Genomic DNA, 24,852 nt, shown 5'->3' on the forward strand with positions numbered 1-24,852 from the left:
GGGAGGTAGTGGGAAGTCGATGAACTTGCAGAGACAATTGTCTCTCTGTAGCTGTTCTGGCCTCATTAGAAACTTTGTCATTGCCTTGTAAATCAATACTTAAGATTTAGCTGCTTCGCTTTATAAACCTTTTTATAAGTTTTATAAAACTTTTTCTGATTAATAAATATCCAACTCAAGAATTGCAGTTTTGTGGTTTGTCCAGCTCTCAGTGAAGTAGGAGCTTGGTCAAATAATCGCGAGTGTTAAACTAACAAAGCCTTCAAGTCTTCCGTAAGTGCAAATTTAAATGAGAGGAACCTAACACACACACACACACACACACACACACACACATGCACGCACGCACGCACACATGCACACACAAAGGGAAGCCGTTCGTGGTAGTTTCTATGCCCACCTGAAACTAAAGAAATGATTTTCAAGATCTCTCTGCTTTGTTGACTGGTGGCAAGGGTGAAGGTGTGTGTGTGTGAGTGTGTGTGTGTGTGTGTGCGCGCGTGTATGTGCTTTATCTCGCTAGCTCCCTGACGGTGCTCAGAAAGCCAGGAATGATTGCGAAGAGTTCAAAAAAGCATGGGCAGTCGGGCAGTGGCAAGCCCGAGCCTGCACATCTACGGCCTCCTCCCCACCCCCGGGGAACAGCTAAGAGACCAGCCCCCTTTCCCGCCCGGGGGCCTCAGCAGAGCAGCCCGCACCCTGGGAGCCTGACGTGAGCGGCGCGACGGTGCACGCGACCCTGAGCTCGCTGGCGTCCTCGCGCCGCTCCCTGGCGTCGGCGTGCTGGACCGCCAGACCCTCTCCCTGCAGGCCAGCTCCAGCCAGCGAGCCGCGGCTGGCTCCGACCCTTCCCCTCCTCCGGGGCCCGCCCCCAGTTCGGGTGCAGACGAGAGCCCGCGCGCGCCCGCCCGCCCGCCCGCACGCTCTCCTCAGCGCGGGTGTGTGTGTGCGCGCCGTCCTCCCACCTCGATCCCCTCCCCATTGTTTCCGGGCGACCGCCACGAGCCCCGGAGCGTAGCCCCTCCCCCGGCCTACCCCTCCCCCGCCGAGGTTTGACGGGTGTCGGGGGGGGGGATCCCCAGAACTGAAGGAGAGGGCGCCCCTGGACCCGGCCCTGGGAGGCTGTGCTCGGGGCCTCCGGGCCCGTCTCCTCCCATCCCCGCGGGGACCCCGGCCGGGGCAGCGTCTCCGCCTCCCCTCCCCCCCGCCCCGGCGCCACTCTCCCTCGGCCCCCTCCCCTCAGCGGGTCCTCCTCTTTCTCTCGCTCCCTCCTCCTCCCCCTCCCCGTCCCTTCCCCCCCACAATGCAGTTCGCGGCGCGGCGGACATGGCGGTGGAGTCCTGAGCTCGTCGTGTCCTGGCCTCCATCGGCGGCGGCGGCGGCGGGGACGGCGGCGGCGGGGGCGGCGGCGGCAGCGGCAGCGGGAGGCGGAGGGGGAGCCGGAGCCTCTGAGATGAGGAGGCGTCGCGCGCGCTTGTAGCTCGCGGGCCTCGCAGGTACGGAGCTTCGGGCCGCCGCGCTGCGCGGGCTGCCGAGGGGGTGTGCTCGGCCGAGCCTGGAGGCCCCCGCTTGTCCCCTGGAGGTGAGGCGCCTCGCAGGTGTCGGGGCCGCGGGAGCGCGTCTCCGCCGCCCCCGTGGGGCCTGGATCTTCCCCGTTCGCTGGAACGGGCTTCAAGTGTCCCAGGGGAAAGCGGAGGGAAGGAGGGGAGTCGAGGAGGCGGCGGCCTGGGCGGCCTGAGGAGGGTTTTGGGGGGCCCATCCGGCCCCCGGGACCTGTTGTAGACGGGTTAGGAGGACCCGAGTTAACGGGATTGGTCCGGTCTTCTCTTAGATCCAGTGTGTGTCTCTGTTACGCGTGCCTTTTCTTTCACCCTCTGCAGCGGTCTGTGCACCCATGTAAACACACACAAAAACAGTGGGTTTTGTTTTTCTGCTTTTTTTTTTTCTCTCTCTTTCTTTCTGGGCTTGTCCTTGTAGGGAATAAGCAGAGGTAGGTTTGTGTGGATTTCGTTTCCTGCTCGCCCGCCGTCTCTGTCCCCCGCCCCCCCCCCCAGTCGAATGGTGGTAATGCGCGCTTTTGACGTGGGTAACTGTGAGATTCGTATTTGTAAACAGAGAGCACTTCCCCAGTGTGTCGCACGCCCCCGCAAGTGGTTTCTGATCTTTTGATATCAGGATTACAAAAGAATGAGGTGGTTAGACCTCAAAGAAGCAGCGGGATTTCTAGTCAGTACCTGAATGGGATTAATTACTGTTATTTTAACGTTGGTTAAACATTTTTTAAAAGAAGAATATCAAACTTTAAATAAGACGAATCTCGTACCTTGTGTGAGATCTTAGTTACGGGATACCGCATCTCTTCATTTTGATACGAGAATAACTTTCAGTCTGCGATCTTTTGTAATCTTAGTGTCCAGAAATGTAATTTGAATTGGGCATTGTTTGCATGCATCTAGTAGTTAGCTCGAGTAGGTCACATAACCTTTTGTATCCAGACTCCCTCCTCCCTCCCTCTCCTCATCCTTGTTTAAAACACTCAGTGAAACAGCATACCTTGTTTGTTTTAAAAGGAGTAACTACTAGCTAATAAAATTGTGTAATCCCAAATGGATCTGTTAATTTAGAGAAAATGCCATTCCCAATTGTTGAATTTTGGGAAAGTTTAAATAAAATGCTGTCTTTATGCATTAACAGTTTTTACTCATAGCCTGTGTGTATCCCCCTAGAAATACCGTGTCCTACTATTGATTAGTCACAACTTGTAAAACTATGAAATACTGTTTTAGTATACAGTGTGCTCTGTGATGCCTTTATAAACAAATTATATAGAAGACTTAAAAACTACATATGTTGGGGAATATAAGTTTAAGTGTTTCTTGTTTTTAAAAAATTATTATAAACAAAAGTTACCTAAAACTCTTGGATAAAATGTTCTTTTTGCATAGTGTCATTTGGCTAGTGCTGAAAATGAAAAAAAAAGTAAAGCTTCCTTAAAAGAATCTGAAAGTGGAAGTGAAAGTGATGACATTTCATGTTTTAATTATTGTGAACGTCTAACCCCAGAAAGAAAGTCAACAGGTATTATCAGGCACATATAAATATACTTCAGATTTGTAAATCCTAGCTCCTAGGATCACTTCTGATTTTGTTAATTTAGTTAGAATAGTGCTTTGCTCTTTAAATTTAGGTTTTGAAATGAAATTTTATGAATGCAGTTATAAATATTTCTATTTTATAAGAAAGTGCTGAAATATGATTTATATTTGCTCTTACAGCATGTTCATTTTAGTAAAAGTAACTAGAAAACTTTTTTTTTTTTTTTTTTTTTTTTTTTTTTGTGAGTGTGTGCATGTGTTTCCAGACAGTTTCTCTGTGTAATCAATTGTCCTGGCTGTCTTGGACTGGACTTTGTAGACCAGGCTGGCCTTGAACACACTGAGATCAGCCTGCCTCTGCCTCCTGAGTGCTGGGAGTAAAGGTGTGAGACACAACTGTCTGGCTTGAAAACTTTATTTTTTTAAACCTCAAACTTAACCTTGACATATATAAATGTTGATTATGTTGTATTCTTTATAGAGTCAGGTCATGTTCTGTGCATATAAAAATGTTTGAATTTATTGACTATGAAAAGATTCAGTGTCAGAGAAACAAAACATTCAAGACAACCTGTAAATATTGACGATAGTAAATTTTATCACCATTTTGAGCTGTGTATGGTGTTGTACGACTTAATCCTCATGCTTGGAGGTAGAGGCAGGTGGATGTCTGTGGGTTTGAGGGCAGTCTGGTTTACATAGTGAGTTCCAGGCCCACCAGGGAGTCATAGTGAGATCCATTTTCAAAAACAAATCCTAATCCACAGAAACCTACAAACAAAAAAGTGAATATTGGATGTAACAGAATTACGGAAGATATGTTCTTTTCCATATAAAATTGCAGATGTTTTAATTAATAAAATAATATTAAGAAATTGCTGTCTCTTTTTTTTTTTTTTTTTCCCTTCTGTGTAGCTTTGGAGCTTATTCAGGCATTCCCTCTGTAGACCAGGCTGGCCTTGAACTCAACAGAGATCTGCCTGCCTCTGCCTTCTGAGTGCTGGGAGCAAAGGCTTGGGCCACCACTGCCCAGCCCAAAGTTGTGTCACCTTTAGTTAGATGTATGTTCTTAAAAAAAAAAAAAAAAAAAAAAAAAAAAAAATGATGTTCAGGCTGTAACTTAGTGTTAGAACACTTGTTCAGTATGTATGAAGCGCTATGTTTAATCTTCAATATAACACCCCAAACATACACAAAATGATTAAACAATTCTGTTAACACCTAAATCAGGTAAAGGGAGGGACATTGTGGTTTGTAGTTTAGAGTACAGTATGTGGATTAAAAAAAAAAAAAATGTAGAGGATTTAGGATAGCTTACATACTTCTAAATAAATTGTTTTAGGTCTAGAATCATAGATGATGACAAATTCAGGGAAGTTTAAAAACCAGCATGTCCTCAAGTGCTTCTTCAATCCTCCAAACAAAACAAAAACCCAAAAGAAAAGGTACATGCAAATATTAACTACTCAAATTTTTCCATTGAATAGTTTCAACATATTTCATATGAAACTTTCTCATTGTATGTTCATAATTATTCTGTGAATTGAAGGAGAGATAAAATATTAGAGTACTTTTATTCTCTTTCTATTCTAGACACTGTACTAACACTTTTTTTTTACTTGTTATCTAAAACCTGTGAAAATTGTTTATAATGAAGAATCTTTGACTCACAGAGGTTGAGTTATTTGCTGAAGATCATGGAGAAACACATTTCAAAGCAGGTCTCTTCCATATATACATTCTATTTGCTTATCAGATGTATTGAATATTTTCTCAGTTTTATTTAAGGGAAAACTACCTAAGGTTGATATTTATTCATTCATTTACTTTAACAAACATTTTTATTTGTATTCCATACTAAGACAAGTTTTGAAAAAGCTTTAAATCTTGTAATTGAGATCACCATGTCAGGTAATGTTTTGAGTTGTGATTATAAATGTTTTCTGACTTCTAGTCCAGTGGGTTTTTTTTTTTTTTTAAACTTGGCTTCCTTACTAACAGTCTATGATCTGTAAGGAAGTTTTTCATTCTTTTGACTTGGATAAACTTACTGTTTCTAGTTTAGCACTAGAAAGCAGTAGGTTAGGACATTGGGAAGTAGGAGTTAGTTGGAAAGAGGAAAACTATACATGCTTAGTGTTCACCAAAAAATATGAGCAAAGGCCAACTCTATACAAAACACCTTGTACTTAGAAAAACTTAGGCAAGGCTGGTGGGATGGCTCAAGTGGGTAAAGGTGTTTACTGCCAATTCTGACAGCCTTAGTATAATCCCTAGGATACATGTGATAAATGGAGAGAATCAACTCCTGAAAGTTATCCTCTAAGGTCCAGTCTTGTGCTGTAGCACATACATGTATACACACATACATACATAACACATACATAACACACACACACACACACAGACACACACCATCTTAAGAAATCAGGGAGAAGTTAGTATAAGCATATGTAAGGCTCTGAGTTTAGTTCCTTTCACTGAAGGAAAAAGCTAATGATATTTTCTATGAATTACACAAGTCTCATAATTTAAATTGGTACTTGATATAAAGAGAGTTCATAGTACTTTGTACATATTACTGTCCCAAGATCTTAGAAAATTAACTTAGTCTTCACAACAGTCTTTTATATTATTCTAATTGACAGGTGAGGAACGGAAATATAAATGAGTTAAGTACAAAATCTCACACCTAGTTTGCAGTAGAGTTGGGATTTGGTCTGAGACTGTCCTAGAGCCAGAGTGCCTCACCAGTACACCATGTTATGAGTGTTAGATGTAGTGTGTAAAGTGTATTTTATAGTCATATGGTGTCAAAAATATTTTGTATATAAAGAAAGTATGAATTATACAAAATAGCTAAACCTAGTTGAATTTTATCTGTTAGTAATTTTAATTTAATGATTTCAATTATTCAAATAAGCTACTTATTAATTGCCAGTCATTCATAGATTTAGAGTACTCAATTGTAATCAAACTATGGACACTTAAAAGATTGGTTTATTTCCTTTTTTTTTTTTTTTTTTTTTTTTTTTGGTTTTTCGAGACAGGGTTTCTCTGTATTGCTTTGGAGGCTGTCCTGGAACTCCCTCTGAAACCATCGAACTCACAGAGATCCACCTGCCTTGCCTCCTGAGTGCTGGAACTAAGTCGTGGGTCACCAACTTTCTTAAGACAGGATCTTGCCAGGCGGTGGTGGTGCATGCCTTTAATCCCAGCACTAGGGAGGCAGAGGCAGGAGGAGCTCTTGAGTTAAGGCCAGCCTGGTCTACAGAGCAAGTTCTAGGACAGGCTCCAAAGCTACAGGGAAACCCCTTCTCAAAAAAAAAAAAGAAGAGACAGGATCTCAATCTCAATGGTTACCTGAGGTTGCCACAAGAGGGCTTCAGATTCCCTAGAACTCAAGCTATAGGCAGTTATAAGCCACATGGCTTAGATGCTGGGAACTGAGCTATTACTTCAGCCCCACAGTTTTTTTTTTTTTTTTTCAATAACTTGTATTTAAAAATTTTATGTACCCCTCCCCCACATGCCTGGTTAGTATTCATTTATAAAGTGTGTGTGTGTGTGTGTGTGTGTGTTTAGTATAGGTTAAAGGACAACTTGTGGGAATCATTGCCTTCCACTGTGTGGGTTCTAGGGATTGAAATCAGGTTGTCAGGCTTGGAGGCAAGCACCTTTACCTACTGAGCCATCAACCTGTTATTATGGACACAGCTTGTGAAGGGTCTTAGAGTCAAACTGTTCCAAAAAATTATTTATTTATTGTGTGTACCTGCTATAATGCATGTGTGGAGGTCAAAGAACAACTTGTGTAAGTTGGTGGTCTACTTCCATTATGTGCGGCCAAGGGACTGAACTCAGATTTTTGGCTTGGCAGCAAACACCTTTACCATCTTGCCTATGCCTGAAACTGATTTTGTAATAATATTGATACAGTATTTTTTTCCTCCTCTTTTCATCTGTACTCTACACAAAATGTGAAATTCTATGCTCTGGTGGCTAGTAGAATGCACTCCCCTCTCTTCTTGATATATTTGTAGCATCACAACATTTACCTTTAAAAAACATAATTCAGCTGGGTGATGGTGGCAAATGCTGGAGCACTTGGGAGGCAAAGGCAGTTGGCTCTCTGAGTTTGAGGCCAACCTTGTCTATAGAGTGAGTTCCAGTACAGCCAGGTCTACACAGAGAAACTCTGTCTTGAAAACAAAAACAAATATAAATAAATACCCAATTCATGGGGCTGGAGAATTAGCTCAGTGGATAAGACAGTTCGCTGTTTTGCCAGACTCAAATTCATTTCCAGTCAATCATATCAGTGTGCTTACAACCACCTGTAATTCCAGGTCTGTGGCATCAGTGTCCTCTTCTGGCCTCTTCCAGTACCTGTACTCAAGTGTCGTGCACACACACACACCCTTTTAAACCCCTACAGGTTAATGGAATACACAATTTAGTGTAGTCATAAGGTTGTGTAACCATTACAAGCATTTTATTCCCTAGTATTTTTATTATCCCAGAAAGAAACTCTACTCATTAACAGTTACTTCTCATTTCAGTCTCTTACACCTTTGGTGACCACTAAACTTTCTCTGGAGATTTGCCTGTTCTGGGCATTTTATATAACTGCAGTTATACAGTATGTCTGTGCTCTTCCACCAAACTTAAGTTTTTACGACTTGCCTTTAATACCTGGCTGTCTTTGAACTTGCTTTGTAGCCCAGACTGGCCTCTAACTCACAGAGATCCGCCTGCTCACCTGCCTCTGCCTCCAGTGCTGGGATTAAAGGTGTGTACTACCACACCTGGCTATAGACTCACTTTTTAAAAGATATATTTTATTTGTGTGTGTGTGTTCTTGTGTGCATGTATGTATGCATACATGTTCGTGCTCCCATTTGCCTGTCTGTCCAGAAAAGGGCTTTGGATTCCCTGGGGTTGGAGTTGGCATTTCCATACATGGGTGATGGGAACTGAATTTAGATACTCTGGAAGAAATGCAAGTACTTTTAACAGCCAAGCCATCTATTTCTCCAGTTACAGACTTTATGGTGGCATATAGGAGCTTGTAGAGGCCAGAAGGATGCATTGGATTCCCTGAAGCTAGAGTTCCAATTGGTTATGAACCACTATGTTGGTTCTGGGAACTGAACCTGGGTCCTTTGTAAGAACAGCAAGGGTTTTATTAACAGCTGAGTCATCTCTCTAGCCTCAAGCGTTCTTTATATATTCTGGATGTAAATTCTTTTTTTAAGTACATAATTTTATAGTATTTTCTTTAAAAAATTTTGAGATGGTAATAAAACAGTCATAAAATTTGAGCCCTTTGTAAAATTAATTTGGTTTTTTAAAAACATCTAGCCCTGGCTGGCTTAAATATGCTGAGTAGTTAAGGGTGACCTGAGTTAGTTAATAGTTTATGGTATTTAGTTATCAATAGTATGGTGCCATCATCACCATATCTAGCTCTTGAATATTTTTCATTCTATAAAATGGGAAACTCTATTCTCATTAGAAAATTACTTAAGTTGGTAATTCACTCCTTTAATTCCAGCACTCATGAAGCAGAGGCAGGTGGATCTCTAAGTTTGAGGCCAGCCTTGTCTACAGAGAGCTAGTTCCAGGACAGCCAAAACTATATAGAGAAACCCTGTCTGGGAGGGGGAAAAAAAGAACAACAACAACAAAAAAATAAATAAAAATAAAACCCCCAAAAAACCAACCTCCCCCCCAAAAATCCAAACCCACAAAACAAGAAAATTGCTTCTTTTTTCTTTTCTTCTCTTACTACCATTTTATATTCTTTTTTTTTACTACTTCATAGGTGTGGAATCATAATAAAGTGTATGTGTGTTTGCGACTGGCTTATTTTACTTAGCACAAAGAGGTCAAACTTAATCCACATTATAGGATATTGCAGAATTTTCCTTGTTTTTAACATTTTTATTTTAATAATTTTTTATTTAGATGTGTGTCTGTGTGCCACATGTATACAGGTGCTTTTGGAAGCCAGATCCCTTGGAGATAGAGTTACAGACAGTTGTAAATGCCTGATGTGGGTGTGGGGAATTGAACTTAGTTTCTCTGGAAGAACTGTAAGTGCTCTTAGCCATTGAGCCCTTTTTGTTTTTTTCACGACTGTAGTCCTTGTTTTTATATTTATTTAGTATTGTATAAGTGTATGGGTCCTGTACATAATCTGGTATGTAGAGGTCAGAGGACAACTTGTAGGAGTCTGTTCTCTCCTTCCACCATGGGAGTCCTAGGGATTGAATTCAAGATCATCAGGCTTGGTGGCAAGGACCTTTATCTGCTGAGCTATATCTTGTTTGCCTTGTCCTTCAAGGCTGAATTATATACCATTACAAAGGTAGTTACTCAGTTTTCCTTTTCTTTCCTTTTTTTATTTTTATTTTTCAAGACAGGGCTTCTCTGGAACTGGATCTGTTTGTAGACCAGGCTGGCCTCAGACTCACAGAAACCTGCCTGTCTCTGCCTCCTGAGTGCTGGGATTAAAGGTGTGTGCTACTCCCCATGTTTTCCTTTTCTATTCATCTGTTTGTAGATACTTGTGTTGCTTTCATGTTTTAACTGTTGTGAATAATGCCACATGGGAATTACAGATGTATCTTCTTGAGACCTTTCTTTGCTTTTGGTTCTTTTGTATATAGACAACGGAAGTGAAATTACTAGATTTGTATAGTGTTAATTCATTTCTCTGTATTGGAACAAATAACTGAGATAATTAATTTAGAAGAAAAAATATTTTAGCCCACATCTTTAGAATTTCAGTTCTTGATCTGTTGCTTCTGAGCCTATAGAGGGACAGCAACAGTGTGCTGTAAAACCTCATAGTACGAGAAGGAAGGTGCTGGTATCTTACCGTTTCTTTAAGAACCATATCATCAGTTATTAGAAGACTTACTAGGTTCTGCCTCTTAAAATTGTTTCTACTACTTCCCAATAGCATTAAGCTAGGGAGTAACAAGTCTTTAACATGCAGGCCATTGGGGGAAGTTTAAATTGTAGCATTGTGTTCCAGGGTTAGAAGGATTTATATTCTCCAGGCATGGAGGTACATGCCTTTAATACCAGCACTTGGGAGGGAGAGGCAGGTGGAATTCTGAGTTTGAGACCAGCCTGGTCTACAGAACTAGTCCAGGACAGCCAGGGCTACATAGAGAAAACTGTCTTGAAAAACAAAACAAACATGAAAGGCTTATATCTGTTTCAAAATGCAAAATGTCCTTTTCCTCAAATCCCTCAAGTCCTAAGTATCTCATCATTAAAAATGCAAGTCTGAGGAGCTAGAGAGATAACTCAGCAGTTAAAAGCATTTACTTTTCTTGCAGAGGACTTCAGTTGCCAGCACTGGCATGGTGACTCAGTGTGGTCTTTAACTTCAGTTCCAGCGGGCCTGTTGCCTTCTTCCGTCTTTTTGTGGCACCCGGCATGCATGTGGTACATGTACATATATACAGGCAAACACTCATACACATATAAAATAAAAATAAATCTAAGATTTTTTTTTTTTTTTTTTCAGACAGGGTTTCTCTGTATAGCCCTGGCTGCCCTGAAACTCACTCTGTAGACCAGGCCAGCCTCAAACTCAGAGATCCACTTGCCTCTGCCTCCTTAGTGCTGGGATTGAAGTCATGCACCACCACTACCTGACAAGAAAAAAATCTGAAAACATCCAATTTCATGTCTGGAGATGTAACTCAGGGTTAGGACACTTGCTTAACTTGTTGAAGGCTCAGCATTTGCCCCCCAGCATTACAGAAAAGAAAATCCAAAATCTCTTTTGATATTCATGGCAAACTTATTTGTGAAGATTCATAAAAAAATAAGTAACAAATTTCCAAGACACAATGGCACAGGTTAAATAGCCCCATTCCAAAAGGGTAGAAAAGGAAAATAGCAACTAGGATTTAGGACCAAAACTAGTAGTGTAAACATTAAATCCTGATGCTTCCTGTGTGTGGTCCTAGGCATTGTGAAGTGCAGGGTTTCCAATGGTTTGGGCCATCTGTTCCTGCCTACAGCCTTGATGTATGTAGTCCACATGGCAGCTTTCTTGGGTTGGCTGTCAGTACTGTCTATAGTTTTAGTTGGTAGATATTTTTATGTCCTGGCATGTCTTAACTTTTTGGGTTTCCATTGCATGGAGCCTTAATAAACAGCTCCATGATTGTCCTGTCAGGTGCTGCTTATAGTGACTCTAAGCCTGCCATACATTTCCTGGTTTTTTAAACTTTACTTTGAAATGTCAGTGGCAGCCTTAATCCCCAAAACTTGCAAAAGACTTGTGTTATTGAAGGCCTGTTTCCTAGCTGGTTGTGAAGGGTGTTTGGATCATGAGGGTTCTAGTTTCATTAGTGGCTTAATTGATGATTGAATTAATACTAAATGGGTAGCTGGGAGATGGTGCATGATTAGAGGAAGTAGGTCATTTGGAACATGTCTTTGAAAGGTGTGTCTTGGCTTAGCTTCCTTCTGCCCTTTTCTGCTTGGCACCTTAGTTCTACAACATTCTTTTCTGTATGATGCTATGCTTTATCTCAGCCTACAGTAATAGAACCAAAATGACTGTAGACTGAAATCTCTGAAACTGTCAAAATAAATGGAAGTTTGACAGATTCTAATTTCTAATTTCTCATTACATTTAGCAATTGTACCTTTAATGGTTTCACCTTTAGTCCCCCCCCTCCAAACTCAAGTTTCCCTAAATCATTCTGCTCTGTTTCTTCTTGTTCTCACTCCTTACTGTAAAATTCAGTTAAAAGCAGCCAATAATGCATGGTCCACTGTCTCAGTGCTTTGATACCTTGAAATTTCTCTCTAGGTAAACTTAATTTGTCATCTTTAAGAGAATTTAAATGAAAGCCAGCCATCTTCATTGCCACTGTTTAACAAGGATAGCCTTTTTAATTCAGTTGTCAACATAGTCACTTCTATCTGAAACCTCACTGGCATCTCTTGTACTGCCCACATTCCTGTCAGCATTCTAGTCTTTTGAACCCCCATTAAAATGGCCTGTGAATTATTGGCTCTTTTGGCATTCTTGGCTTTATCTAGCTTTTCTTCAAACTTTGCACAACTCCTTCTGCAAACCCATTCCAAAGACATATTTCAGGTAGAACAGCAAATCAAGGTCTTAGGTAACCCAGGCTGGTCTCAGATTTGCAGTGTTGTTGAGGCTTGCCTTGAATGTCTCATTCTTCTGCCTCTACCTCCCAAGTACTCGGGAGGTGTCCAGCTCACCACTTCACTTTTTTGGAGTAATTTTTCTTTGTTATTTTCTATTATTGTAAAAATAACCACTGGGCAGTGGTGGCATACACCCAGCTCTTGGGAGGCAGAGGCAGGCTGATCTCCAAGAGTTTGTGGCCAACAGGGTCTACATGAGTGAGTTCCAGGACAGCCAAAGCAATGGTTAACAGAAACCCTGTCTCGAGAGACTAAAACAAACAAACAAACAAACAAACAAAAACAAAACAAAAAAACCCAAATAACCAAACCAAAACCTAAGAAAATCAACTTACAAAGTGAAAAAGTTTATTTTGGGGCACAGTTTTGGAGGTTTTATTCTAATTGACCTTTCTGTTTTTGGGTATCTGGTGAGATAGCACATCATGGATAGGAGGGTTTCCTTCTGAAACAGCCCTGGCTGCCCTGAAACTCACTTTGTAGACCAGGCTGGCCTTGAATTCACAGAGATCCACTGCCTGGCAAAACTTTATTTTACAGCCAAGACATTTAACAGTCTCATTGCGCCCCTTAAGGTCATGCTTCTAATGGTTAATATTTTAAATGTAAGTTTTTTGTTTTGTTTTGTTTTTTGAGACAGCTTTGGAGCCTGTCCTGGAACTTGCTTTGTAGACCAGGCTGGTCTCAAACTCACAGAGATCCGCCTGCCTCTGCCTCCTAAGTGCTGGGATTAAAGGTGAGTGCTACCACCACTGAGCTTAATTTTAAAATTGGAAATTTGTGTTTGTAAATTATAAAATTGTGTTTACACTGTGTGTGTGCATTTCTTGTTCTACCATGTGGCACCTGGTGATCAAATTCAAGTCTTTAGGCTTGGTGGCTATTGTCTTTACCTACTGAGCCATCCCACTAGCCTGAGCCTATGATTATACTTTCTACTAGGCCCTATGTTTAAAATTTTCTACCACCTCTGTTATGAGAGCCAAGCAAGGGTCTTTTGTGAACAGTAAGATTCAAATTATGTAGCATAGGTTAATGTGGTTTAATATATTGATGAGCCTTTGTAAAACCATAATGACTTTATGATTTGTGCATTCCCACCAACAGTGCACAAATGTTATGCTATATTAGTTTTGTTTTTTGACCACAGTTCCTATTTCAAAACTTTCCTGAAGGCAGGCTTGATTGGGATTTTCCTTTTCCCTTTCATTGCCATTGCTAGGGTTACAGATGTGTACAATTGGGCTGACCTTTATATGGTGGTTGGGATTGAAATCAGGTCTTCATGCTTTTGTAGTATGTACTTTATTCATTTAGCTATCTCTTCAGGCCATTTTTTTTTTTTTTTTTTTTGGGTTTTTGTGTGTGTGTGTGTGTGTGGGGTCAGGTTTTCTCTGTGTAACCCTGGCTGTCCTAGAATTTGCTCTGTAAACTAGGCTGGACTTGAACTCACAGCTCTATCTCCCTCCCTAATGCTGGGATTAAGTGCATCACTACTGCCCGGCCTCCTCAGGTCACTTTATCTGTCTCTTAATCTGTCTTTTACTAATGTTCACAAATAATATTTCTTACAATTCATTCCATATTTATTTATATCTGTTTGCCTGAACATAAGTGCTATGTAATTTTTCAGGGCCCAATACCAAATGAAAATGTAGATCCTGTTGTTTAAAAAGTAGGAATAAATACTTTTGAAGCTGCTAGAATATAAACTTATCTTTTCTTGTGGATATTTTGTTTTGGGACCCACTGACTTTGTAGGTATCCCTTAGAGCTCAGCAGTGGGCACACAACTGGAAAGGATTATTCCCTCCTCCCAAATTGTATCAGTAGCCTGTAGTTCAACAGTAGGGGAGATAGACCCAGTAGGCCTCTTCCCCTTCCATGGCTGCTTATTGACAGAGCTATATATCATCATTTTTAGCACAACTTGATTAAGAGGTCATTCTTGTACCTCTCTTCCCACCTCACTGAACAAGGGCATTTATTTCTTCCAATGTATCCATTGTGGATGGAATGTCTATTATATTCTGCTGTTGGGTAATATTTTCTGGAAACATGTTAGGTCTAATTGATATTTAATGTTTTTAAAGTCCTTTGTTTCCTTATTCTCTTTGAACTAGCCTGCCCACTATTAACAAGTAGCATATTGAGGTTTCCCGATATCCTGTAGAATTGTCTTTTTATTTTCAGTTTTGTTTTGTTTTATTAGAGGTTCATTTGTTAGATGCATATGTTTAAATTGTTGCATGCCATACTGGATTGGACCTTGTATATTATGCCCTTTTAGTAACCTTTTTGATTTAGTGTATTTTATTTGATAATATAACCAGTACAATTTTCCCTTGGTTACTGTTGGTGTAAACTAATTTTTCCATTTATTTATGTTTTGCTGTTTTACTTTTTTATATCCACAGTGAGTCTTACAGGCTGATGATGGGTCATGTAGTCTTTTAGTTGATTTGTCAGTTGTACTAATTCTAATTATTAATAATAAAAACTCAGTCAGCAATGGGGGGGAGGGGGAGGGAAGGAAGGTGGAAGCTAAACTATCAGAGATGCAAAGTGGGCAGCCACTCCAGAGTTCTTACTTTTACCAACGCTCAGACCAAAGGGGCCAGCCTGTCCTCAGACTTTAGACTGACTGCTTCAGATTAATTGCTGCGTAGACTGCCCTGAACTTCTGTCTCCTCCCGCTTTATATTTCTCTCTGCGCCCAGGCATATCCCTTTCTGTCTCTACTTTCTTAGTGCTGGGATTAAAGGCATAGCACTTCAAGTGCTGGGGTCACCTTTGTGTGAGTTCTGTTTCTTTTAGATTGGGTCAGTTTCATGTAGCCTAAGGTGGCCTTGAACTAACAGAGATCTGTCTGCCTCTGTCTCCTGATTGCTGGGATTAAAGGTGTGCACCACCACCGCCTGGCCTCTATGGCTAACTAGTATGGCTAGCTTTGCACTGTGATGTCAGGCAAGCTTTATTTGTTAGATCATAAACAAAACGTCACCACATCAATCTCTTCCCTTTAATTAGAAAGCTTATTGACATTTTAAGTAATTAATGGTCAGGGTGGATTAATGTATGCTATTTAGCTATTTCTTTTCTGTATGTCTTGTGTATACTAGGCAAATATTTTATCATTGAGTTATATCCCCAGTCTTAGTTGAAGGTTAGTTGGTTTTTTTTTTTTTTTTTGTTTTTGTTTTTGTTTTTTTGTTTTCCCTCTTTTGAGACAGGGTCCTACTTTATAGCCCTGCTGGCCTGGAACTTATTATGTAGATAGACCAGGCTGATGTGGAACTCAGAGCTCTGCCTGCCTCTGGAGTGTTAGGATTAAAGGTGTGAGTCACCATTCCTGGACATGCTTTTTTTTTAAATTTAATATTTTTGTTTGTTTTGCTTATTTTTCAGTAATTACCCTGGCAATAACAATGATTAACACTCTTAAATTTATTACAAACCAGTTTGTGTAATACATGTCAGCACAGTTTCATTTGTATGAATACCCCACTTCTATATCTCTTATTTCCTTCAAGTGTTTCATAGTGACAGGGATGTGATGTATCCTCAAACAGTTTCTTGTTTCATAAACTTCCAAGTATATTTACATAAACCAAGGTGTCTGTGCTGTTACTAGTTTATATTTAGTCTTTTAAGAATTCTACTGTTTTATACATTTATAATGAATCCATACCCTTTTACTTTTTCCCCTTCTCCTGAAACTCTCCCCAAGAAGTCCCAGTCCCACTTTCATTTTCTTGTGAGTAACCCACTGAGCTTAATTAGAGTTGCTTGTATGAACATGGGTGAGCTTGGACAACTTGTTAGTGGCTATACCACTAAGAAAAAAGCCTGACTCCACTAGCAACAACCATAAATTTTAGTAGTCCTTCTTGGTTGGCCTCAGGGGTCCTTCCCCTATTCATGATGAAATGTTGAAATAACCATAGACCATATAATCTCATGAAACTTCTGTTACACATGTGGACTGCTGTTGACATAATATTGTATGTGACTCTATACTTTAATATGTCTACTAATATAGGTTCATTATTATTTATGTTTTGGTGTGTTTATGTGTGTGCATGTGCATATTTGGAGCATATAGATCTTCTGAAAGATCAGCCTGTGCTCTTTAACAGCTGAGTCAACTCTCTACATCCTGTTCCCCTCACCTGAGCACCTCCCTTTCCATGGGGTGTGCTGTTTTTATTTTTGGTTTTTTGAGACAGGGTTTTTCTGACACCCATGTTCAGGGGCTCTGGGTCGGTCCTACGCTGGTTTCCCAGCTATCATTCTGGTGTCCATGAGCTCCCCCTTGTTCAGGTCAGCTTCTTTTTCTTTTTTTAAATTGATTTTGTATGTGTGTCAGTCTCTCTGGGTGTGTGGATTACATGTGCATATGAAGGGCGGAGAGTAAATCTTCCACTATGTGAGCACTAGGGGCTGAACTCAGGTTGTTGGACTTTGCAGCAAACTTCCTTATCAACTTAACCATCTCATTGGCTCATTTTTTCTTTTTAAAATAAGACATGTCAGTTTTTGTAATATTTTAGGAAGAGCCATTTATTTAGGCAACTTAAATTTTATATATGTGTGGTTGGGTATGTGCATGTGAGTACTAGTGCCCATAAGATCAGAGCTTTGGATCCTCTGACACTGGAATTATAGGTGATAGTGAGCCACTTAACTTAGGTTCTGGGAATTGAAGTTTGGTTCTCTGTAAGGGCAGTGCATTCTCTAAACCTCTGAATCATGTGTCCAGCCCTTGGCAAACTTTTTAACAGTTGTGTAGAACATCAAGAATAGGAAATGCAAAATGGGTTTATTAAACAAAAGCAAAAACACCAAACCCAGAAGTAAAAGTATTTTTTTTTTAACAATTGTAAATCATTGTAGATCTACCAGGAAATATTAAATGAGTTTAAGAATGGGCAAGATGGCCCAAAGGGTAAAGGTATTTGCCATGAAACCAAGTGAACTGAGTTTGTTCCTTTGAATCGACATAAAGAAGAGAAAGAATTGATTCCATAGAGTTGTCCTGTGCTATTCACCTATACACTGACATGGGTGTCCCCCCCAACACACAAATAGTAAATATATTTAATGAGATTTATTATTTTTGTTTATTTTCTGTGTATGAGTGTTTTGTATGTATGTATGTGAGCTGTGTGTGTGCCTGGTGTGCCCACTGTGCTCAAGGGGCCAGGAATGAGTGATGGATTCTCAGGAACTTGAGTTACAGACAGTTGTGAGCCACCATGTGAGTTCTGGGAATTCAGCCTGAGTTGAAAAAGCAGCTAGTGCTCTTTGCTCTTGTTGTTTTTTTGTTTTTTTTTTTTCCTGAGACAGGGTCTCATTATGTTATCTCTGACTGTCTTGAAAGTTACTCTGTAGACCAGGCTGATAGCGCTGGGATTAAAGGCATGTACCACCACCTAGTGCAGCTAGTGCTCTTAACAGCTGTGAGCCATCTCTCTAGTTCCAGAGCCTAATACTTTTAAAAAACAAAGATAGCTGGTTTTGTTCAACTGGTGGACAGGTGCTGCTTGAAAGACAGGTGCAAAAATAAATAATCTTGTGCAACCAATAACTCATTCAGTATGAGTTTTGACACAAGAGGGAATATAACCACTCAAAATGATAATGATGATAAGGAGGCATATCTTTATCATGAGGTATGGAGTTGAAGATACTTGTCTTACTGTGAATGAATGTTCATATTAATGTAGTATTGGCATATTCTACAAAGCCATAGTATTCCTACTGTGATATTTTAGAAAGGAGTATAATCTGAATTTATTCTTGTTAAGAGAAGTATGAGGTGTCAGTAAATGAGAAGCAAATACATTCTAAAAGAGTTCCTAACGTAAATTGTTGGAAGATATTGGATATCAAAGATCTCTAGTGAAGAACTTTGAGGTTGTGATTATGTCTGTCCTTGATTCATGCAAAGATAAAAGAATAAAAGTAATTTTGGTTATTGATAGTGTAACTGGATCAAGCATCAATTCTTGAGGCAGGGTTCCTCTGTAACTGTCATGACTGTCCTGTAACTCATGTAGACCAGGCTGGCCTTGAACTCATGGAGACTGCCTGCCTATGCCTCCCAATAGCTGTGATTAAAGTTGTGTATCCACTGCTCAGTTTTACCATTGCTGCCAGATTATGTAGAGGACTTTCTACAAATTAGAGTTGCAAACTCTAATGCTTTAATGCAACATAGACTAAAGTTTTCTTTTTTATATGTATAGTTTTGCATATGTATAATTACAAATAAATTGATTTATGTTCTGAGCTTTTTGTTTTAGGTAATACTTAAGTGTTTTATGATGAATGCTTATATGATTAGACTTGCTTGTTCTGATTTATAATTTAGTAATATTACCTAATAAAAGTCAAAGATAAAAATACATTTTAATTCCCTGGAATTTGCCTTTGTTGGTAGAAGACTAGTTTTTATTCATATATTAATCTTTGCTGAGAGGGCAAGGTAAAGAGTTAAAAAAATTTTCTATAAAATATAATATGTAAGGTATTTCTGATATGTAAATACTATAACAGAATGCACCATTTTTTTAACCATGTGTTTAGTCTTCTAAATTTAATGTTTCTTATCAGTATAATTGTTCCTATTGACTATTTTTTAGAGAAAATAAGTTCTGATTGTTCTTAGTGTTTTTTTTTTTTTCTGTCACTTTCTTGGGTTCACAACAAAATTGAGCATAAAACCATTTCCACATATTCTATGTCCTCAAATCTTTTTACCCCTACCAACAACACTTGGCACTAGAATGATAAATTTATTATAACTGACTACACCAACACTGTTATCTCCCAAAGTCCATAGTTTTAAGCAGAACTTGTACTTTGTGGTGTTCATTATTTGGGTCTTAGGAAATACATAATAACAGAATTGAAAAGTTTATATACTTTATAAATAAATGTGAATTTATACTTCTTTTTACTTCAGGGGTGATTCTCATGTTTAGAGACTTGAGTATGAGTAGGTTGTGTCATAAATGGGTGTTTCAGGATGAAATCATGTGGGTGCAAGACTTTTAAAGCTGAGGATTCTGCAGCTTTCCTTATTGTGCACAGAGATTGAAATTCTGCAGTTTTACAGTTCTCCATTTCCTTAAGATGATGGAGGCATATTATTTGAGGTCCTTCCTCTCTTCCTCCCTTCCTCCCTCCCCTCCTCCCCTTCTTTACCCTTTCCCCACTTCCTTTTGATTTATCAGGCGGTTTCTCTGTATAGCCCAGGCTATCCTAGAATTTGCTTTGTAAACCAGGCTGGCCTTAATCTCTTAAGAGATTCCATCTGCCCCTGTCTCTTGAGTGCTGGAATTAAAGGCACACACCACCACTACCTGACCAGGTTTTATTTTTGTGGAAATATTTACATTTTTTAGTAGAAATTCTCATTAGGTAATTGAAAGCAACTTTGTTTTTGTAAAAATCTGGTTTTTGTTTGTTTTTCAGGGTGTCTTGTTTTTTTATTTTTGTTTTTTGTTTTGTTTTTTTGAGACAGTTTCACTTTGTAGTCTTGGTGGCCTTGAACTAGTTACATAGACTTGGCAGGCCTGGATCTCAGAGAGATCTGCCTGCCTCTTGATAAATCAGGATTTAAGCTCTTTTCATACTGCTTTCTGAAGAATTTTTCTTTAGTTTTGAGAACAATTTTAAGTTTTTAAAATTGAGTAATGACTAAAAATGTTTTTGGTTTTTAAATAACAGATTTTTGTTTTTATTTTTAAATCCTATAGTTTGCTTGCCTAAACTAGATTTGGAGCAGTTCATATACCTGAGATCTGCCATTTTACAGTATCACAATTGAAAAGAACCAGATTTTCAAATAATGGAAGAGCCCAAGACTTCTAAAAGCGAAAATCATGAACCAAAGAAGAATATTATTTGTGAAGAAAGCAAAGCAGTTAAAATTGTAACTAATCAAACCTTGAAGCCTAGAAATGATAAGTCCATGACAGAAATTGGGACCAGCTCTCTGAATAGAAATAGTAGTAAAAAAACCAAGCAAAATGATATTTGTATAGAAAAAACAGAAGTTAAATCATGTAAAGTAAATGCCAGTGTTCCAGGCCCTAAAGATTTGGGGTTAGTACTTCGAGATCAAAGTCATTGCAAAGTGAAAAAGATACCAAATTCACCCATGAAAGCCCAGAAGGGGTCTTCACAGGCAAAAGTAGAAAAGGCACCTAGTTTACAGGCAAAAGCAGAAAAATTACCAAAGTCACCTAATTTACCAGTAAAGGCAGAAAAAACACCCTCTACAACAGCAGTAGCAGCAGCAGCAACAGCAGCAGAAAAAGCACTTAATTCACAGAAGAAAGAAGAAAATATACCCTCTTCTCAGATGAAATTACAAAAGACACCCAGCTCACCTCTAGAACCAGAAAATGCACCCGGTTTACTGTTGAAAGAGAACATGAAACAGACAGAATCACAACAGACTGGGAAAAAACTTACCAGCTCCGCTGTTTCTGTGGACAAAAGGAACAGTGAATCTCTACAGGGAGAAAAATCAACTCTGGAAAACTTACCACCATCTCAGAAGCAACAGACACGCACAGATAATATTGGTGATTCTGATGACAGTGCTTCAGGAATTGAAGATACATCAGATGATTTGAGTAAGTATAAATACACATCGTGTTTTCCACAAGTTATGTTTTGGGCAGGATTTTCCCATTGTTCTGTAGGTTTTTTCTGGTTTAGCTATTTTAATTTCAAAAAGTTGAAAAAACAGATAAGCAAAACCTTTATTTATTTATTTTTTTTTTGGTGGTAAGAGACTGTGCACACATACGAGTTTATTGGGTGTTTGTGAATACACATACTCTACTTCTTTACTGATAGTGGGGATCTGTCTTAATATTGTATACGCTGGACAAGAGGAAGTGTTCGTTCACTGAGCTACGCTGTTAGCCTTGTACATTTCCTTAGGGTTTTAAACATGGTCTCATTTTGTAGAGCAGACTGGCTTTGAACTATGTAATTCAAAGTGGTCTAGAACTCTTTTGTTTCATAATTTAAGAAACTGTTATTATTACTAGTTTGGTTCTGTTATGAAACAGGGTCTCTGCAGTCCTGGCTGTCTTGGGACTCATTATGTATACCAGGTTGGCCTTAAACTCACAGAGATCTACCTGCCTGTCTCCTGAGTGCTGGGATTAAAAGCATGCACCACAGCCGAATATATGTGTGTAGGGGTAGTGTGTTTGTGCCTTCATTCAGAGGCCAATGGTTTTGGGTCTCCTGGAGCTAGAGTTACAGTTGATTGTGAATAACTTGATGTGGGTGCTGGGTCTTGCTCTTAACTTCTGAGCCATCTCTCTAGCCATTACCTTGAACCCTCCCCCCTTTTTTAAATTATTTATTTGTACTTTATGTACATTGGTGTTTTTCCTGCATGTATGTCAGTGTGAGGGTATTGGATACCCTGAAACAGGGGTTACAGACAGTTGTGAGCTGTCATGTGGGTGCTGGGAATTGAACCTGGGTCCTCTGGAAGAACAGCCAGTGCTCTTAACTGCACTTTGATCTCTTAATCTGCCTATTTCAGACAGTTTCAGAAGTGCTGGGGTTACATGAACTTAACTACTATACTTAGCTTCCCAATCTTACAAAAAAAAAAATGGTATTGGGAATATATTCTTACTTATTGAATAAGTATTGGGTATGTATTGGGTTCTTATTTGTGGTTCAGTAATGTGTTTACAGTTGAAAGCCAAGATGAGATCCAATTCTAGGTCTCAAGAAAGTTTCCGATTTGTTGTGTTACAAAATGGATTTTTAGGGGCAAAACTTGAGATTGTACATAATTTTGTTATTTGGCCTTCAGATTGGGTGACTACATTATTAAATGTGGGCTGATTATGAATGAGATTCATTATTGATTGAGCAGAAATTTGAGGGCATGATAAAATTTCAGCTTTCAGGCTATAAAATGAAGGGGCTTTTGAGTTTTTTTTTGTTTTTGTTTTTTTTTTGGGGGGGGGCTTTTGAGTTATGACAGAATAAACATTATGTGTGATTTTAGAAGACCTTCAAGAAATCAAAGATAGTTCTATGCTAATGTTTTCTATTTTATTTCTTTTTAAAAATTTTTTGGCTTCAATGCACCAGATTATTTGTTAGGAGTTAAAGTGGAAGCAAAGATTGATTAAGAAATATACTGTTAGTATATACTTGAACTACTACTGTAAAATTTTTTGGTTCATTGTGATCTTGAGTTGTGTGTGTGTGTGTGTGTGTGTGTGTGTGTGTGTGTTTATATACATTTATTTATTTATTTAAAAGAGGTGTCTTTCTGTGATGCTCTGGAACTTGCTTTGTAGACCAGGCTGCCTCCCATATCCTTAGTGCTTGGATTATAGGCATGGTCACTATATCTAGGTTTTATTTACTTCTATTTTAAAAAATGTTTTGGCTGGCGTGGTGGTGGTGATTTTTTTTTTTTTTTTTAATACTAGTACTAATGATCTCTGAGTTTGAGGCCAGCCTGGTTTTATATAGAGAGTTCCAGGCTAGCTAGGGCTACTTAAATAAGACCTAGTCTCAAAAATATTTTTTAAATTTTTTAAATTATGGTTTACCTATAGGCATAAGCTACAATGGTTAGCTCTGTTTTACTTTCAATCAATTGTCTAAGTATATGCATGTTAGGATGCTCAGCTCTCATCTCTTTTTTTTTTTCCTTTTTTGGTAGTTTTAATTTTGTTTAAATTAACGATTTTGGAGGAGGCAGTCTTATTTTCTGTTGTTTCCATGGCTAGAGAGTAAAGTTTACCTTGATGTAAAAATAAAGCAATTGGGGCTGGGGGTGTAACTCACCTGGTAGAACAGTTGTCTAGTATACATAAAGCCCTGGATTTGATCACTAGCACCCTCTTCAAAAAAAAAAAAAAAAAAGCTTTATTGCCATATTTTGTGAAACATTGGTAAAAAGTTCAGAAATAAAGCTGGTGAGTTGTCTCAGCAGTTAAGGATACTTGCCACTAAATCTCATGACCTGAATTTGATCCTTGGAACTCACATGATAGAAGGGAGAGAACTCCCTGCAGTTGTCCTTTGACCTGCACATACCCCCCTCCCTCAATTTATTTTTCAGAGATAGCTACCTTTCATTTCTGATAGGATACAGGTGATGGTTTATGTCTTAGTGTTCTGTGCTGTGAAGAGACAGCATGACCAAGGTAATTCTTAGAAAAGAAAGCATTTAATTGGACCTTACTTACAGTTTCAGAGGTTTAGTCCATTGTCATGATGGGGAACATGGTGGTAACACAGCCAGGCATGGTGCTGGAGAAGTAGTTGACAGTTTGAGGTCTGGATGCACAGGCAGCAGAAGAGCAAGACTCTGACCTTAGAATGGGAATTTTGAAACTTCTAAGCCCACTGCCTAGTGGGCTTAGATCACACCTCCTAATCTTTTAAAATAGTGCCATTCTCTGGTGACCAAGTATTCAAATTTTTGATCATATAAGCTCACATATTCCAAACCGCCACAGTTTAGAAACAGATTTTAAAAACATTAATAGAATTGTCTTTTTTGTATATGAGAACAAATAGTTTAAGGAAACAGGTGAATGAGTCAAGTGATTATTTGGGGGAAAATGTTCTTGATCTGACTTAGAAAATTTTTAATATTCAAGATGAGGATATAATTCATTGGTAGAGGAATTTTGTTGCATGAGGGATGCTCTTGATTCAATCTCAAGGACTGGTCCCACCTTCAAAGCAAAAAATAAAACACAGCTTTACTTTAGATATACAGGTAGCTCATAGGTAGGAGGATTGTTGTAGGCCAGCCTAGGCTACAGAGTAAGACCCTACTTTACAATAACAACCATATTGCCCCCTCCTCCTAAATTTGCCAGCAAACAAAAGTTAAACAGAGAGAGGGCTTGTATTAAGGCATGTGTCACCACCACCAGGCCAGAAGTCATTCTTTTTAGTATATTTAGAGTCATACAAATATCACTATTATGTAATTCCTTCTTTTCTTTCTGTCTTTTTTCCTTTTTTTTTGAGTCAGGTTTTCTCTGTATCTCTGGCTGTCTCAAGACTCATCATTCTGTAGACAAGTATGGCCTCAAACTCACAGAGATCTGGCTGCTTCTGCTTCCCAAGTGCTGGGATTAAAGGCTTATACTACCTTATTTTCAATCATGCCTCCAAGAAACACTGTATATATTGGTATTCACTGTTCATTGTCATCTTCTATTCACTGCCAACCATTAGTCATATAAACATTCATATACATATGCCTACTCTGTAGGCAGAGTTTTCTTGTCCTGCAGCCACTCTCAAATACAGTGAAGCTTATATTAATTATAAATGCTCAGTTAATGGCTCGGGTTTATTACTAACTAGGTCTTACATTTTAAGTTAACCCATACACTCTGCCATGTGGTGATACCCTCTTTCAATACATCATGATCACCTCCTGCTCCTTCTGCATCTGGCTGGTGACTCCTGACTCAACCCTCCTTCTTCTCATCTTCCTTAGATTGGTCTCCTT

At 39.2% G+C, this 24,852-nt stretch overlaps 1 protein-coding gene across 8 annotated transcripts in view; it reads left to right on the forward strand.

The window, feature by feature from the left end:
• Positions 1 to 1,210: 1,210 nt before the first annotated feature.
• The window catches only part of Tut4 (terminal uridylyl transferase 4), a 112,016-nt gene continuing 88,374 nt past the window's right edge, over positions 1,211 to 24,852 (forward strand). For 2 of the 8 annotated variants that reach the window (XM_051188413.1, XM_051188418.1), the window contains exons 1-2: positions 1,302 to 1,496; positions 20,075 to 20,959. In XM_051188413.1, coding sequence (XP_051044370.1) covers positions 20,167 to 20,959 — 793 coding nt within the window. In that variant the 5' untranslated portion in view covers positions 1,302 to 1,496; positions 20,075 to 20,166. Of the gene's footprint in view, positions 1,497 to 20,074; positions 20,960 to 24,852 lie in introns of all 8 variants that reach the window. The other 6 variants (XM_051188417.1, XM_051188416.1, XM_051188419.1 and 3 more) reach the window with 6 other exon arrangements.

Source organism: Phodopus roborovskii, unplaced genomic scaffold (genome assembly GCF_943737965.1).
Source record: "Phodopus roborovskii unplaced genomic scaffold, PHOROB, whole genome shotgun sequence".
Classification (NCBI taxonomy): domain Eukaryota; kingdom Metazoa; phylum Chordata; class Mammalia; order Rodentia; family Cricetidae; genus Phodopus; species Phodopus roborovskii.